The sequence below is a fragment of the Arvicola amphibius genome, chromosome 3, assembly GCF_903992535.2.
Source record: "Arvicola amphibius chromosome 3, mArvAmp1.2, whole genome shotgun sequence".
NCBI classification, from domain to species: domain Eukaryota; kingdom Metazoa; phylum Chordata; class Mammalia; order Rodentia; family Cricetidae; genus Arvicola; species Arvicola amphibius.
In genome coordinates this window covers 83339479-83357966 of record NC_052049.1, presented here as the reverse complement: position 1 = coordinate 83357966, position 18488 = coordinate 83339479, and the positions used below count along the sequence as shown (strand labels likewise).

The 18488-nt window shown below is 41.5% G+C and overlaps 1 protein-coding gene across 1 annotated transcript in view; it reads right to left on the bottom strand.

Moving 5' to 3' along the window:
• Window positions 1–10531, bottom strand: part of Sesn3 (sestrin 3) — a 50584-nt gene extending 40053 nt beyond the window's left edge. Inside the window, exon 1 of the mRNA XM_038323601.1 lies at window positions 10324–10531. Coding sequence (XP_038179529.1) covers window positions 10324–10401 — 78 coding nt within the window. The 5' untranslated portion in view covers window positions 10402–10531. The remainder of the gene's footprint in view (window positions 1–10323) is intronic.
• Between the last annotated feature and the right edge of the window lie 7957 nt (window positions 10532–18488).

Below are 18488 nucleotides of genomic sequence, written 5' to 3'. Positions count from 1 at the left end.
AAAAAAACTTACACATTAGTTAGTGAATATTTCACAAGATAAATATCAGTAAAATTTCTTAGTCTATTTACTGACTATGGGTTGTGTGTACTGAAGTTCTACATGGGCATCATGGCAAGTGCTTGTCAAAGTACTTCCTCTAGACCTAAGTGCAGGGTTGTCAACTCCACATTCAGTGAGAATTCTGATGAAATAGGCTGTGTCACTGCTCTGAGTGTCAGTAGATTTCTACCATCACATCCGGATGCGCTCACACATCGGTGACCCAGATAAACAGCACCATATAATAGTCACTGATTAAATGCTTAGTACCTCATTTTAAAAGCTCATCCTCATCAGGAATACTTGGAACACTCCTTTGAAGGATTAGCTTCTAGTGAATATCCTCCTTCACTACATCCCCCAGGCCAACACTCATGCAGCCTGCATCAGGTGCTACCCTTGCCAGCTCTGATGGATGCAGGCATTTCACTTACAAGACTCATTACATGGGTGCTTTTGTAAGTGTTGGTTAAGGAAGGCAGGCAGTGAGCCAAGTCAAGGACAGAAAAAGACAAACATTTCACATTATTTATTGTGGCTAAAGACACTATGTTTCTGAGTATGAAATGAATCTTAAAGTATTGCCCAAGCCATTATAAAAAGCATGAAACCTTCTTTGTACTATACATGAGGAGCATAACTGATGTAGGAGTGTCTTATATCTATCTGTTGTTTCATTGGTTAATTAATAAAGAAACTGCTTGGCCTGGTAGGTCAGAACATAGGTGGGTGGAGTAGACAGAACAGAATGCTGGGAAGAAGGCAGTGAGGCAGACACTCCAGACAGTCGCCATGAAGCCAGCCACCAGGTCAGATATGCTGAATCTTTCCTGGTAAGCCACCACCTTGTGGTGCTACACAGATTACTAAATATGGGTTAGTCAAGATGTGAGAGTTAGCCAGTAAGAGGCTAGAGGTAATGGGCCAAGCAGTGTTTAAAAGAATACAGTTTGCGTATTTGGGCAGGATGAAAAGCAGGCCTGCTCGCCTCATTACTACACTTAACCACACCCATGAAGACCTTCCCAAGACCCAAAGGCACACTGTCAATCACCCACCCCTTAGGTAAAAGTGATGGTCTTCTCATTTCCTGATCTTTTGGCACCTACCAGGTAGAAGGATTTAATGTGTGAAGAAATAAATTAATTAATGGAAGATACATAGTACTGAATGGTTTATAGATATTAACAGACAATATTTCTTTTCTGAGAATGTGAAGACCATTTAAAAGAAAAAGTGTTTGACACAGAACATATTGTTACTAAAAAAAATCTACAGTTTTTATTTAACTAAACATACATCTCCCTCATTTTAGAGAGCCAACTACTAAATAGGTTTCCAGCATAATTAAATGAAATTCATAGTTTACAGTGATTTCTTTTAAGTATTATTGGTGAATTAATCCAGAGCCTTAAACATGTTTGACAAGTAATCTACTACTGACTCATAACCTGGCCAAGCTAAAATAATTTCCAAGTATCAACAACTTAGCCTAAATAATATTAAAACCTATATCTTATAGCGAAATTTAATATCTATATTATTATATAATACTAACATAATGTATTTAAAAATATATACCAAAATAATGTATTTAAATAACAATACCACAATTTAAATAGGTAGGCTACAGTACAACTGAGATTTCACCAGTTTCGACTAAAATATAGAAAAGTTTGGATGAGAAATGATTTTCCTTGCGTGTATGCTCAAATCAGTACCCTTCTAAAATGTCAGTTAGGAAAGACATTTGTAAAGAAGTTGTTACTTTGATCTCAGGACTTCCTTTCTCCTGGAAATAATACCTAATGGCCAGATTTGCAGGCTCGTCAGTTAGCACCTCTACAGACCTACAATGTCCACAGCAATCTACCACACAGAGGCATCTAAGGTGTTTCTGTGGGAACTCTTCGTTGTGTGATATTTGTACACTGTGTGAAGATGTATTGCTGTGATTGGTGTAATAAAAAGTTAAATAGCCAATAGCTAGGCAGGAGGTATAGGTAGAACTTCAGGGCAGAGAGAGAACTCTGAGAAGAAGTCACCATCAAGATGCTGAGGAAGCAGCATGACCAGCATGAAGAGATAAGGTAATGAGCCATGTGACAGAATGTAGATAAAAAGAAACTGGTTAATTTAAGTTATAAGAGCTAGTGGAACAAGCCTAAGTTAAGGGCAATCTTTCATAATTAATAATAAGTCTCTGTGTTATTATTTGGGAGTTCTGATCTACTACAGCAGACCTACCCTTTCCAGGAATCCCTCTCTCCAAACAAACTCAGGTAAAGGATGAAACCATGCTGACAGCACAGCAGCAGATGCAGGGAACTGGGGTGGGGGGCAGCAAGCAGGGGACACCAGCAGTGCAGGCTTCTTACCACCTTTAACTAATGCTCAGTGTGAACGCTGACCTGAACGGTGGAAACGAGCACTCACATCACTGCTTAGCTTCAGAAAGAATGGCAAAGAATTTACCAAAAAGTGAGGATATTTCTTGGGAGTCCAATTCAAGAAACACAATAACTGAAATAGTCCTAGGCAATCCTTTTTCAAAAAATACTGTACTAGTCCTGGATGATACCGTGAGATTAAGTCATGATTGGCTCGTTGGCAGGAAGAGGGGTCAAGTGTGCTGGGCAGTTTGAAAAAGACATTTTGAGATCAGAAAAGACTAGCCAGATAATTGGAGGTTTGAAATGATAAAAGCAAAAATTAATAGATGAAAACTGTAATGAGCACTTCAACTCTGTCTCTCTCCCATGTGCACAATCCTAATTCTAGGTTCAACTGTAGTAGCTACAAGAGAGAAAAAAACAACAACCTACATCTGTCTGAATCAATTTTGTGATTAATCACGTTAATAGGAATGACCCAGATTATTAACAACCTCATTTAAAATCACTAAGAAGGAAGAGTAGAAAACATCTAACTTTGAGATCACACCTGTTAATCTCTGGAGGCTCTAGGTTCCTATTCAATACAGTCAATTTTACTTCAGAAGACTTGAGGAGTTCTTCATGTTAAGAAAACATTGGAATATACAGTCACGCAATGTTTATAGCTGTATACTGTGCCATACTTTGGATCTCAAACTAGTTTCAAACCCTGTTTGTAGTAGGAGCGGTGGGCTGCGTTCCCGCTTTACACCCGAAATAACAACACACAAATTGTATTCTTTTAAACACTGCCTGGCCCATTAGTTTCAGCCTCTTATTGGCTAATTCTCATATCTTGCTTTAACCCATATTTAGTAATCTGTGTAGCACCACGAGGTAGTGTCTTACCGGGAAGGATCTTAGCCTGCGTCCATCTCGGAGAGGAAAGCTATGGCATCTGCCTGAGGCTTCTGCCTGACTCTGTTTTCTTTCTCCCACAATTCTGTTCTGTCTACTCCACCTACCTAATTTTCTGTTCTATTTAAGAGCCAAGGCAGTTTCTTTATTAACCAATGAAAGTAACACATAGACAGATGACCCTCCTCCATCATTTCCCCTTTTTCTGTTTACCGCTCCCATCACAACACTGTTAGTTTGTTAGTACTATGACCCACAGCTAGTTCCCAAAGCCCTCTGAGTCCCAGCTTCTTCACTGTTAAAAACTGAGAGCTGGGGTTAGTGGAGAAAGTGCTTGCTGTATGAGTATTAGGATCTGAGTCTGTGTCCCTAGCACCTATGTAGAAAGCTGGTCAAGAAGACCTGTAACCCAGTGCTAAAAGGGGGAGGGGAGCCAGGAGGATCCAGGAGCCATGCTGGCAAGCTACTCTATTTGCATTGGTGAGCTTCTAGGTCAGTGAGAGACCTGATTTCAAAATATAAGGTGGAGAGCAACTGAGAAGATATTCTATGTCCTCCACACACATGCACAGATGAGTAGAACCACACATATATGTACATATAAACACATGCAAGCATATGAGAGAAAGAGAGAGAGAAAGAGAGAGATTCTTCATGGGTTTACTGTGCCAAATGTGAACATACATAACTCAATACCTAGTGGGGACTGGCAACACAGAGAGCATATAACGAAAGATGCCTTGTTACTGATATTATAAAATATACTTGAAACTGTGTCACAGTCTCAGATAATTATAATGATCTAAAAATCCATTTTTACTTACCCTGTTGGGAGCTTTGTAAATATTGTACACACATCTGTAATTACAATAATGAAATTCATTTCTTCAACTGCCCTGCTTTAGCTGTTGTACAGGGAAACGCAAAGATGAAATAAGATATTCAAATTCATCCCTCTATTATAACTTGTTGATTTGTAGAAAATAAGGTGAAAATATGTATCTACTTCTGGTTAGGAAGTACCTGGTATAAGAAATAATCCAGTCCTAAGCAAGGCATTTTTAAATGCTGGTCATGTTTATTCATATATGAGCTTTATTCTTTAAGATGAATAAGGTAAAGTACCTGTCACGGCTTATCAGAAATTTCAGGGGTAGAATGTGAGTGTTTTCAACCCATGACTGAGTTCCAAATAAGGACAAAATATCCTGCAATTTTCCTATCTGTAATATCTATGTCTTCTCCTTGGTGGCAACCAATATTCTGGCTTACAGAGCAATGAATGAGTCATTCTTGGGTGGATCTTAAAGGTAAAGGCTAGTTATGGGGTAGTGAGAGGCTACAAAACATTCTGTTCCATGGTTACTATAAGAGTGCTTGATGACCAACGTGCCTGCAGCTGGCGTGGGAGCCTTGTAAAGGAAAGGGCTTGGAGCAGAAAAAGGAAAGGTCAAGCAAACCCTTTACCGAATGGGAACCTTCAGAGATACCTACAAAACATTTGGAAATTGAAGATATGCCCTTAACTACTCGCCTAAAACAGTCATTCCTTGCAGAACACTGGCAAATTCTAAGAAGTCTAAGAGCAAATTCTAAGAGTTCACACCAAAGCCACAGCTATTTTATATTTCTAAGCATGACTAGCAGCTGAGGCTGGTGTCGGCACACTCAGTAAACATTCTTACTCTATGACAACACTGTCCAAAGACTAGTAGGATAGTTAGTTGAAACAGTCTTGTGGCCACAAAAACAATAAAATAGCAAAACAGTAAAACAACCAGTACACTTTATTTTTCAAATAATCTTTATTACTGTATTTCTGACAACATTCCTTATAATGACAGTAGAATCAAGTTGGAAAGGACTCAATACATTTCAGAAATGGTATGATTGTATTGTGCCGGCTCTACTGTACTGCATCCAATATGAATACACTGTCAATACCTATGTGTTTAAATAGAAGTCTCATCATTTGAGAAAAAAACAAAACAAAAACAAAAAACCTTCATGAACCAGATTCCAAATAAGAGACCATCTGGTAAGACAAAAATCCATGTAACTTTGTGCTAATGAAGAATAGGAAGGGCAACTGACGCAATAGCTGCACAGCCTGGAGTCCAGGCAACAGAAAAGGAAAAGTGCATCACAGCAACAGAGCCCAACTTAAGGGTACTTCTTATTAGCTGTGACTCTGCCACCTAAGCCTTCTCAGTGTTGGGAGAGACACAAGAAGATGCAAAGGCACTCTGTAAACTATCAAGGTCACTGTCTTCAAAGGAAAAAGTGGAAAACGCGGGGGCTGAGATTAGGAGACTACTGCTTTAAACTCTTCTCCTAAACTGAGTAACTGATGCCCTTGCTTTATCCTAGGTCTTCTCTGTTAACCCATAGTCTCTTCAAGCAAATACCCATTTCCCTTGTCAAAGGGATTTAATTAATTACTAGAAAATCCAAAAGCAATATATCACATTATTCTTTAAAGGGGGTATGTACAAAGAGAGGAGGATACAAATAAAAATGTGAAACCAAAATATGCATAAGAGTTATTCTCAATAAAAATATTATCATGCCTCTCTTATACTAGCGATCATTAAAATCCCTATGGAAAATGACTACAAACCAAATTACTTAGAATGTATTAGTAGCTATAATCCTAACACACAAAGGAAAACACACAGACTGGGCTTTGCATTCTTGTATAGTGACATTTGAGGGATTGCATAGTGCTTACACACACTCTCTTTAAGCCACAAAGCCACCATGAGACAGGTAGAAACCATGTATGGTCTACAGGAAAAAAAAACTGGGTTTCAAGGAAGTTAGTTAACTTACCCAAAGATCAAACTGTAACCATCTTATAAATTATGGGAAGCAGCAGAAGTCATTTCACCAATTAAATCTTACATTGATCTTGAACTATGAAGCATTAAATATACAAAGCAATAATTTAAATTAGTATTTTGTTACAAATTAATAATTATTTATATTACTAAGTTTGTGGTCCCAGAAACAAATCTGTGATATACAGGAAAAAAAGTTTTTATAAAGTCTACTACCTTCACAAACAATGACAATCTTCCTAATCAATAATGTAATAAAAAGTTTTAATGTATAATATAACCACCACTATCATCACCACCATTATAGCCATGATGATCATTAGCAACATCTTGTAGCAAGATAATTATGATAGATTCAAATGTGTTAAAATTATGGGTACATTTTATAAGTATTTATATTGTTAATTACACTAAAAATAAGTGAATACATAGTTAAATATTTAATCCAACTCAAGCATTTTAACACCCTAAAGCATCTTAGCACTCCACAGAGAGCAGATTGAAGAGAACTGCATCTAGGTTTGCTATCGCAAACTTACTACTTGATCTAAGATAGCATTAATTAAAAAACCACCTCACAATCAAAAATATAAAACCCAAGAAAGCTCACTTAGGCAAAGGTAGAAGGTAGCTACCTGTTCATTATGTAAGCAAATCTATTCCACTGGGTGAACTAGATAAAATTTCTAATACTGACCATTTTGATTATATTAACTGAGGATCATATGGGTCAAATTAACATTTTTTTCACTTTATTTGATTTTCTCTTTGCTTATAAAAACATCAAGAAGTTGTAAGAATACCAAACTGCATAAGTGAAAAAATACTATAGCCACAATAAGATGTATCACTAGAACTACTTAGAATCATATTAAGGAATTGAAACTTCTCAGCATAGTGTTGCACATGTGTAATCTCAGCACTTGGAGTACTAAAGCAGAAGAATCAAGAGTTCAAGGCTAGCCTGAACTACATTGAGGATAGCCCAGGCTACACAGTGAGAGCCTGTTTTGTTAAAAAGGAAAGAAATAAAAATGTAAATCCTTTAATTTATATCAAGAAATTCTATTTATCTAATAGTAGTAATAGTTCAACACACAAAGTATGTGTAGTACGTCATCTTAATTCTGAGGTGGCAGGTGAATGGGCTGACAGTCACCTACCTTCCTTAACGGGCTTCACCACTTCATGTTTGAAATTAAAGATCAGATCCTGCGGTTGTCACTCCAATTTCTTAAAGTAGAATGCTTTACAATTCAGATCTTGCTATGTTCCCAAAAGTAAATAGTTCTCCTCTCATTACAAAGTGCACTCAGTTGTGTATGGTGACAGAGCAGGTGCGCCCACTGTGTATGGTGACAGAGCAGGTGCGTTCACTGTGTATGGTGACAGAGCAGGCACACTCACTGTGTATGGTGACAGAGCAGGTGCGTTCACTGTGTATGGTGACAGAGCAGGCACGCTTAGCTGTGTATGGTGAGAGAGCAGGCACACTTAGCTGTGTATGGTGACAGAGCAGGCACACTTAGCTGTGTATGGTGACAGAGCAGGCACACTTAGCTGTGTATGGTGACAGAGCAGGCCGACCTAGACCTATGGATCTGATGCTCTTGCTCTCCCCTCTGGTCTTCTCTGACTCAAGTTACCAAATCAGATACATCAACAACTCTCTTTATTTTGCAAAACAGTGAACCTAAACTGTGAGGATTCTTCTAAGAATAATGAGATTCTCATACAATACACAATTCACTGTTCAGACACTGAATTAAAACAAATTCTATCCTTTGACAGATAATTCAGTTCCTTTTGAAGTTTCCTCAGAATCCATCATACATATTGCATAAATTAGGCTGCTTGCAGACAGAAAAAAAAGTCTTCTGCCATATATACAGGTAAAGTCTTGTCCCATCCTTAATGTCGGTCCTAATAGCAAAGGGTCCCTCAGTTACAACCCATAGGGCTGTCACTCACTTGTTTATTATTGTACACTATTAAATGGACACAAGAAAATGTAAAGCATCAGGCTGTGTGTGAGAGCTGTAGATTAACTTTGCAAAATCATATACTCTATCAAAAATAAAATCAACTCATTATCAGAAGTAAATATTTATGTGGCATTTTTAGAATGATGAAGCATTTAGTGCTAGATACTGATTTCTTTCTAGAATCCGTAAGAATAGCAATCTTAAAAAGCTTCAAACATTGCCAGGTCATGTCTTAACTGGCAAAAACAATTCTTTTCCCATCTAAACTCATTTCGTGCTACTACATGAGTCAAAATTAAACACCTTGTAGTTACTGAAAACTGAGTACTGGCTGGGGTGGACACCACAATTATAAAATGTGAAAATGTGTGTACCCAGTTTGCACGTGCTTCTCTTTTTTTCTAGTTATGGCTAGAAATGGGGATGACCTTTCTAGGTAAATAGAAATAGTAGTGCCTTAATAGCTAGAAGATAATCATAAAAATGTCCTTAGTGCTAGTGTTACGGATCCATAATCAAAGCTTTTTCAAAAGAAAAATAAAAATGTATGAAGCCAAATATCTATCCCAAGTATCCTATTAGTCAAACAATTTGCTATTAACTATTTAAAAATTTATTAAAATGTTAATGTGCTTTGATTGAAACAGAATTATATCATTTAAGCAAGTCAATTATAGCACCTTTCCCCACATTCAGTCAAAAATATATAATTTTCTCTCATTTTAACTTAGAGTAAACTGAATTAAACGGGTCTCACTGGCATGGTTTTTTACTGACAAGGGGAGTTTCGGTTTAAAAATTAAGAAACAATATTTTTTAAAAGCTCAATTCAGATGCCATCTGGTCCAGCAATGAAGGAGTTAACATCCAACTGCACGGAACCGAGCTTCTGATCCATTACATTTCTCACAAGCTGCCCCACAATGAGCTGAGCAAGTATCAACTGTAATTTGATCCAGGAGTTTATGGGGAAAAAAAATAACTGCACATACTCAACATGCACATTTAATAAAAATCTGTTTTAAGAGAAACATATCCAATAAACACAATTTAAGGCGTATTTAATTGTTTGATTAACTTCAAACCTGCAATTCCTTTGCTTTCCTGACGCTCTCAAATAAAATAGGAGAAAGGAGGGAAAAAAAAAAAAAAAACCCGCTCCACTGCAGGGAAAAGAGGCTTGAAAAACAACTTTGATTGGCACTTGGCCTGACCCACAGAGGAAGAAAAACAGTTTTTGGACAAAGAGCGCAAATATTTGAGCTTGCTTATTTATGTGCTTGCTCGCTTGTTTTTCTTAATACATAAAGAACAATCCTAAAGTGACTTTGGACAGGGAAATTGACGAAAACGGCACTGTATTCATTTTAGTTCTCAGATATGCACAGCTCAGCAATTTTAATTCATTGGTGCTGGACAAACAGAGCCACCTCACCTAATGATCTCACTTCATGCAATGTAAAAATAGAGTGTGGAGTAGAAACGGGTTATATTATTCAAGGAGGCTGCTCAGATCTGTTAAAAACTCTTCTGCGCCTACAGGGACATTTTGTCATCCTTTCTCTCCCTGCATCCCCATCCCCCACGGAGCGATTAAGCCAAGTAAGCTAAACAATACTGGAGTAAACTTTCTATCAGTCAGCCTGGAAAGCAATAAGCCGATTCTGGGTCGGATTTTCTGGATCCACACCGCGGTGGGGGATGTTACGGAGGGCGACACCACGACTACTTCAGCCTCCACCTCCACCAACCCCAGCAGAAGGCACTGGAAGATCCAACAGCGTTTCCCATGGGCATAAAGTTCAAGATGCCGACACGGGGCCTTTCGGGACCCACCAAGAAAATACCAAGAGTGGGTGCCGGGGCACGGTTGGCCTGGCAGCAGCGAGCCAGTCAAAGAAAATACCCCCAGAGACAGCCTCGGCGGAGAGAGAGCCAGGCTCCTGCAGACCAGACAGGCTGCAGTGATTTCAGGCCAGCCTTCATCCCCTCCATCCCCAGCCCAGCCGGTCCCTCCCAGCATCCCAGCATCCCTTCAGCCTCGGGGCAGGCCGGGCTCGGGGACCCCGCAAGGGGACCCTTCGCGTCTCGCCCCCCTGGAGCTCCGGCCGGACCCCGGCCCCGGGGAGCGCCCCACCGCCGCCGGACGCGGCCGCGCCGTACCTTCCGCAGCACTTTCCGGCAGTTGGTGCAGAGCAGGTAGTTGGCCGAGGCCGACGCGCTGCCGCCACCGCGGTTCATCGCGCCGACGCCGGGCTGTCACCGCGGCTGCTAGCCGAGGGCCGCCTCAACGTCCTCTCCTCAGGGGGTCGGGCGGCGGCTACGGCGCAGCGGCTGCCCGCGCGAGCTCGGCGGGGACTGCGGCCGCGGCTCTCACCGGCCCGTTGTTCCTCCCGCCCCCATCGCCAGACCCCCGCCCCGCCGGCCAGGACGAGCAGCCGCGGCAGTCTCAGCGCCTCAGTGCAACCCCGCCCCCGCGGCCCGCCGCCTTCAGGGCTGCCGCGCCGGGAGCCGCCCCCTCCCGCCAATCAGACCGCGCCGGCCACGCCCCCTTCCGCACCCGCCGCCAATGAGTGGCGTCGGCCAATCGTGGAAGGCGAGAGCATCTCGAATCTCCGGGCAAGTTAAGTTTATCTCCGAGGCTCGGCGCTGAAGGGTGACCGCGGGTTAGTGAGGCAGCGGGGTGGGAGGGGCTCCAGCCCGCCAATGAGAAGCGGGGGGTGTGGTATATGCAAATGAACCCGGGACTCTAGCGCCGCCCTCAGGACAAGCCACTCCTCCCCCCTCCCTCCCCGCCCCCAGCGAGGTCGGGGCAGAATGGAGTGAGATTAAATAGCTGGAAGCTAGAGCTCGCTAGAGGATCTGAGACCGAGCTAAACGTTTCCTGCTCTCTCGGTGGTGGTCTGGAACGCTAGAACGTCCCTTCCTCCGGGGCAGTGGTTTGGCTTTCTCTCGGTCGAAATCTAAGAATAGCTGTGAGGAAGACTGAGGTCTTGCACCACTTCGCACCCAGAGATCTCAAAGAACTTCATGCTTCACTCTGAGTCTTGTGCGAAAGACCATTCAGCTACCTGAGGCTGCAGGGATAGAGGTCTGAGTTCTCTACAGCTAATGGTTTAGACACATCTTTGCTTTAGAGGATTTTCCCTCTCTCCTGATGATTATTCTCACAGCAAAGAAAGTTCTTTTATCTATCATGAACAGGTCAGACACACACACACACACACACACACACACACACACACAAATTCTGTCCGAGGCAGCTAGTTAAAGACGTGCAGACGACAATCCCTGCTTGGGAAGGTAGGTTCTAAGTACCAATTGCCATTTCAAACGACTGGACCTTCGTCTCTCAACGCTGACAACAGTGGCCAGGGTTTAGCTTTTATGTTCTAGAGACAGAAGACAGCAGTCACTGCAGAAAGCTCTGCTGGCCGGATGCCCAACCCAGGCGAGTCAGGGAGCCAGGTACCCCGAGGAACCAACCATGCTAGGAGGATTGCCGACCAGACTCGGCAGCCTGCTCCCCAGTGAGAACAAAGACCGTGCAGAGCGAGCACCTGATTGGTGCTGGTGCTCACCGAGGTTGCCGGCCCGTGACAGGGTGCCTTTGCCGCTGGCGCAGAGCGCTAGGCGCCCAGGAACTGCAGTTCCCCAACCGGCCTTGGCGGTGACCACACCGCACTGCGTGCTATGACATCACCTGTTTTCGCTCTTGAGAACCTAATCTGTATTCTCGGCTTCTCCTTTTCTGAAGGTCTCGAGTGTGGCAGGATTTGTGAAGGCCTGCAGTTCGCAGACTGTGTCTGTTGAGATGACTGAAAAGAACTGACCCACTGGTTTATGTTTCTTATATTCTTTAACACACTACCCTGCGTTAGGGATTTAACGTAGTATGATGCAAAATCCGGAAGGCGCACTTGGAGGAGCTCGCACGTTTAGCATAACAAAGCCATTAGACCAAACTGCTGTTCAAACTGCCAATCTCTTCCATTCTCAACATCTGTCTCCCTTCCATCCCCTTTAAAGACCTACACCTTAAACAAGCCTACGCAAAGAATAAAGGAAATGGAAATCTGCCCGCGTAGGGTTTAAATAGACTGGAAAACCCCAAGGGTCTAGGTGATATGGTTAGGTAAGTGTGAAGGTCTGTTTATTAGCTACTGGTAACTAGCAAAGGGTGGCTTGATGCTGGGTAGACCTACATAGCCTAGAAAATAGCAGTGGTTTGGGTAAAATGCTAAACATTCAGCTAAAAGAAACCGTGAAAGAAAACTCAATGAAAGACAAGATTACTGTGTGCCCTTCATTGCAGAGAAACAAGAATTCTAGGCAGAAAGTCAGCAAGGCACGGTTTTTCTGAAAAATGAAACACACATGTGTTCCCATTTTGCTGAGTTTCTTGGGCTATATTCCTACCTGGATCTCTCTCCCTCTCTCCATTCCTCCCCCATCTCTGACAGCCCCCCCCCCCATATAACGCTCCCATACACAGCTCACTATGTAGGTCAGGCTGGCCTCGAACTAACTCAGAGATCTGCCTTCCTCTGCTTCTTAAGTGTTGGGATTGAAGGTGTGCGCCACCATGCCTGCCTGGCTTTTGTTTGTTTGGTGTGTGTGTGTGTGTGTGTGTGTGTGTGTGTGTGTGTGTGTGTGTGGTTGAGAGAGAGAGAGAGAGAGAGAGAGAGAGAGAGAGAGAGAGAGAGAGAGAGAGGTTTCCTATATTGAGCCATGATGTATATATGTGTGTCCACTCCTGAAGTGCTCAGTGCCATCAAGTCATTCCCAGCACTCAGCTTCCATCACACTTGTTCTCTCTCCTGTGGAATCAGCTTCTTCTAGAAGCCCTTCCTTTCTGTTCATGAAGGCTTCCTTCATGTATCAGCTGGCTTGACTAAAGAGAGTGAGACTTGGAGTGATCAGCCAATCAAGACCCTACTCATCACTTAGAGGGGAAGAAAGGAAAGCCAGTTGTTTTCATTTTACTCAAGATGGGAAGAAATGCCAAGCCTTTGTTGTCTGATGTCTAAAATAGGTAAGAACTATAAAAAAAATCAGACATAGGTGAAACTTGCTACCAATGTGGAGAATTATTTACTTTTTACTTTATTTTTTATTGTGTGTCATGTGTGTGCAGTCAAGTGCACAGGCGTGGGGGGTCAGAGGACGACTGTAGGAGCCAGTGCTCTTTTTCTGCTGTGTGCATCCAGGGCTGAAACCCAGTCATGAGGCGTGGGGCAGGTGCTTTCACCTACTGAGCCATCACACTATTTAATTTTTCCATTAAAAACTTAGGGTGATACTTTCTTAAAGATGTTTTAAGACATGATTTGAAATTCATGTCATAATCATTTTGCTGATTTTGGAATATTCTTCCAAATGTGATTTTTTTTACAAGGTATACATAAAGTTATAGGGCTTGGATGCACTTAACTACTTTGCCATAACCCTAGGACAGAGCTTTTTTACCTTGTTTCTGGCTATTGTAATGTTGTACTAAACTTCCTCAGATTTAAGTTTTTGCTAGCATCTCTCATTGCTCGGTAGAGAATTTCAGAGTACAGGGGGTACAGATGTATTTTAAGGCTCGTGAACACTTGCTGAACTTATTTTGTAGGAAGGTTTGGAGAAGAGTACAGTGAGAGCAGCCATTTGAATATGCAGGTCTGCCCTGTCCTCCCTGGTGTCAGTAGCTTAGTATCCCACTTACTGTTGTTAGTTTATCTCTACCTGGATAAATAAATAAATAACTCCGTTGAAAGATTTCCTGATGAACTCAGATGCTCGTCCAAGTATCTATGGTCCCCCTCTAGGCCTCTTCCTTATCATCAAACTCCCTGCTGGAATGATGCAAAATGCTTTCTCACCAGACTTTGAACCCCTGGAGGATACAGACGGAGTTCATGACATCCCTAACTCTTACCCATGCTCACACCTAAATGCTTAGAAAAATCCTTGAGAGGAAAGAGTTTGCATTCTTACTTTCAAACATTCTTTCGGGGCAGGTCTTTCTCATCTTTCCTAACAGTGGTGAGATCTTATAAACAGTTCCAGTAAGTATTTGTGAATAGAATGTTCTAGAAAAGCAAGTACTGTGGAGCAGAAAGGTTGGGCCCACAGGTCTATCTGCCATGATCCCTTATTTAGATCCCATGATCCCTGGTTATTGCGTGGGACTACTTTTATAGAATTAATGCTCTTGACACAAATTAGGTATGTAGGAAGCACTGAGAGAAATGTTTTATGTTCAGCTCTCTCGAAAGGAAGAACCCAGTTAGTGACATGAGGTGAATTTTGGACTTATCTAGAGACTCTCGTTCCATTGACCTAACTATCATGCCCTATGCGACTACTAAGCAAATTTATATAGGTGGCAATTCTAAACCTACAAAGGTTGGGAAAATAATACAAATAAAACAGCAAAACAAGTAATCAATAATGCATGGCAGAGACTGCATCAGACAGTGGTACAGCTCAGCAGAATGTTAGGGTGTAAGGAAGGAAGCCCAGCATGACCAGACCTTTAAGTAGCGAAAATCATTACTAAAGACATCTTTAAAATTCTGTTCCTGGTTTGTGATCTCTGTGTGTGTGTGTCTGTCTCTTTCTTACACACACACACACGCGCGCGCGCGCACACACACACACTCATCCAAGGCATTTGGTCTGCAAAGAAAGCCTGTAGTATTTACACATTTGCAGATTCTGTGATTTGTTTCTTGCAGGGGAATCTGCACTGCAAACAGCTGCGAGTTGCTTGCTCTCTCAGAGCTGTTCCATTCCTGTGATGTTCCCATCCCCACCCCGTGCCCAAGACCTGTACAACTGTGAGAAGTAGAAATAGAGTCACCTATAGAAAAGCCAGGACTTAGTCATATTGTATCCCCTCAATCATTCACCAACACAACCACTGTTGTGAATATGTGCTAAGGTATGGATCCTCCTGTCCTTCCCCTAACATGCCACACTGGGTTTCCTACCCCATTGTAAGGCTGATTACAAGTGAAAACCACACAAATATGGTGTCTGTTTGTTTTGCTGCCCAATGCCATTTGATTTCATGTTTTTTTAAAAAGCAATTTTTTTTAACTTTTCTTATTCAGGAATTTCTTGTACCAGAAATATCAGATTTTTTTAGACTTTGTGAGGTCTGGTCATGCTGGGCTTCCTTCCTTACTCCCTAACATTCTGCTGAGCTGTACCACTGTCTGATGCAGTCTCTGCCATGCATTATTGATTACTTGTTTTGCTGTTTTATTTGTATTATTTTCCCAACCTTTGTAGGTTTAGAATTGCCACCTATATAAATTTTCTCCAGCACCTAAGTGATTCATCTGTTTATTTTTACACTTAACTTTATTATATAGTGTGGATTAAAAGTAAATGTTATCTCCCAGCTCCAGAAAAGTTGAGAAAAGGGTCGAATGTATGATAGTGTATCATATCCCGATGAGTATGTGTGTGGTCTGCCTGTCTGTGTCCTCTGCCCTGAGGGAAGGACAATTGTGTAATAACAGGCACTATTGTTCAGCCATCAACCCCACTCCTTGCCCTAACGCAGCTTTCATTCCCTTTTTAATTGTTGCTTTAGAATAAGGAGACCACAGGAAATGGACATGGAAGTAATGACAGGGGCAAAAAACCACAGAGGGCAGAGCTGGTCCATCCATTGAGAGTTTTCTTTGGTGGGCTAAAAACACTGGGTACCATTGGGTTGAATTTGACTGTTCAGCCTTTCCTCGATGCATGGCATCTCTTTATTTCTCAGTTTCTTCAAGTATAACAGGGGATAATAATGTTACCTGTCCTCAAGGGTGGCCTTAGAGATGGCATGAGCCTGTGGTGAGCCAAGCAGTACAGCAGCAGCCGCCACTGGGGCAATATGAAGGTGTTATGCTCTCCATATACTGTGATAATGGTCTGAGTCTATGTAAGCACTTGAAAATTATCCCTAGCCTATAAGAAATACTGTAATATAAAAGTGACTTCTGTCATTGAAGATCTTTGTTTTTGACATTTTGTCTTGAATGTAAGATAAAATGGGGGCAGTGTAGATAGCAGTGTACAGAAAATGAAGAAACACAGGACTTAGTACAGTACCACCATGAACTAGATGATATGAGGCCTCAGCTTTCCAATCCCACAAAGTATATGTGGTGATTAAGTTAAATAAAGACCAGATTCCAGCACTGTAAAGACTTGAAGCATGTACTATAAAGGACTGTTTTTAAGAAAAAAATAACTCTACAAATATAAAATTAATAATAGTGAATCATTGTAGACATTATCACTATATACAGAAACAACTGAACTTCATGAAGACTGCTAATGTTGTCCAGACTAGAGAATTATTCTCATCTCAACCTTCTTAGCAGAAAAAACAACAATGAACTGCTATCCAGAGTCTCCAGCACGTAGGAAAGTGGGAAGGAGTGAATTGGAACAACAAAAGACTATATATAGTATTTGCCAGTAGTGGATTAAAATACTTATTTTTGAAATTTAATTAAAATAGAACTATGTTAATATATGGCCTGAAGCTCTCCTGGGGCCAGAGATGGCCCAGTATTAGTGATAAATCCTAAAGTGTGGGTTTTATTAGCCTCTCAAGCATACTTGGAGGTTGTGTTAGTTTTTCTTTGTGTCCTGGGGACATTTTCTGTCACTGCTCGTCTCCCTGAGACTCCAAATTCACTGCCCCAAGAGGAGCAAATGTAATAGAGATGACAAATTCCATCCGTAATGCCATCCACAGCAAAAGTATTTATATCTTTTTCTGTAAAGATGACCATGAAGTACACTGGCTGTCTAAGTGTTATAACTGGGATATCTATGTGAGAATAAGACAGTTTATAAGTAGGGGCTGGCTAATATGAACACAGAAGTATTATCTAAGACCTAGAGATCTTATAATAGTGTTGCATTTTATAAAGACTTTTCAGGAATCAGCACATGCAAGTAAGATTAAAGAGGCCTCGGAAGGGCAGAATGACCTTCACTGCACTTTTCAGAGCTTCTGAGCGTACCTGTGATATGCCTAGACTCTCGGCATCCATCTCATGGGAAAGTTTTACTCTGCTGGGTATTTCTAGCACTTGAAAATCTAAGAGATATTCAAAAGCTTTTCAGATGGAAACAATGAAATGCACCAGAGTTTGCTAACTGAAATCAAGTGGGCATTTTATTTTACCAATAAAATTTTTCAAATAGTCTCTAAGTTATAAACATCTTCGCATGCAAGCATAAAGTCCACTCACTGACCTTGTTAGCAAGGAGGTAATTTCCACTTCAATGAATGATGCAACCATGCAGCGCTTCAGAGATGTAATGCCGATCTACGGGAATGCATACAAATATGAATTGCAAGCTTGGACTCACAGTAGCTATTTATGAGATGCTAGAAGACTTCAAGTTTGGAAGCATGTGCTGTGAAGAACACATGACCTAAATTTCCCTCTATTCCCACTCTTTTTTATTCAACCCTTACCAAATAGTAAGTCCTGATAACAAAACTGACGAGACAGTTTTATGATGTAGTGGTGTGGCTATGGCATAATCTTGGCATGACTAGAGAAGAGAAATGGCAAATGGAGGCTAGAGAGGAAAAGATTATTACAAAGAGCTCAGAGAGACCTTTTGGACATATATACCTCTAACTCGATGCCCTTCAGTAGTAGTGCTGGGGACATTTGAGGAAGAATTCCTTCATATTGTGTAGTTACAACATCAACAAGAACATGGGGTTGATGTACAAGGACAAAAGGATGATGCGGAGCAGTATCACAGCGGGCTTGCATCCTGGTTTCATGTTCATTATTTAATGCATCCTTGCATTTATGCATAGTGCCTCCCGTGCACAGGCACTTGCTTCATCATAGACCTGACATGAAGAGTAGAAAAGTCACAATTTACAACAGAGCCAAGAAAAAAATAAACCTTAAATAAGTAACACTAGTGGCTGCTGTACTAGGAAAAACAAGACAAGAAATCAACAGCAGGGTTGGTCACTTGGTTTAGGCCTCCTAGTTAAAGTGAAAAGCAAATCCATGTAGTGGCTGCCTTTTCTCATGCCCACGAGTGATGCTCTCGTACCCCATGTGGGGAGCCTTTTCCTTATGCAGTTCTCATTTTAATGGTTCACATTCCCGTTCCATAGAGTTAAGTTCCACTTACAAAACTCCCGTGAGCCCTGATTTTGCAGCCACCAAACTTCCACATAGTGTGAAATCCCCAGTTATTTCCTAAGAGTACTAACCCTTAAACAAACATTCGACAGAATCTTTCCTCCCTTCCTAATGAAAGACTTTTAGTTAACTTTATTATCTCAT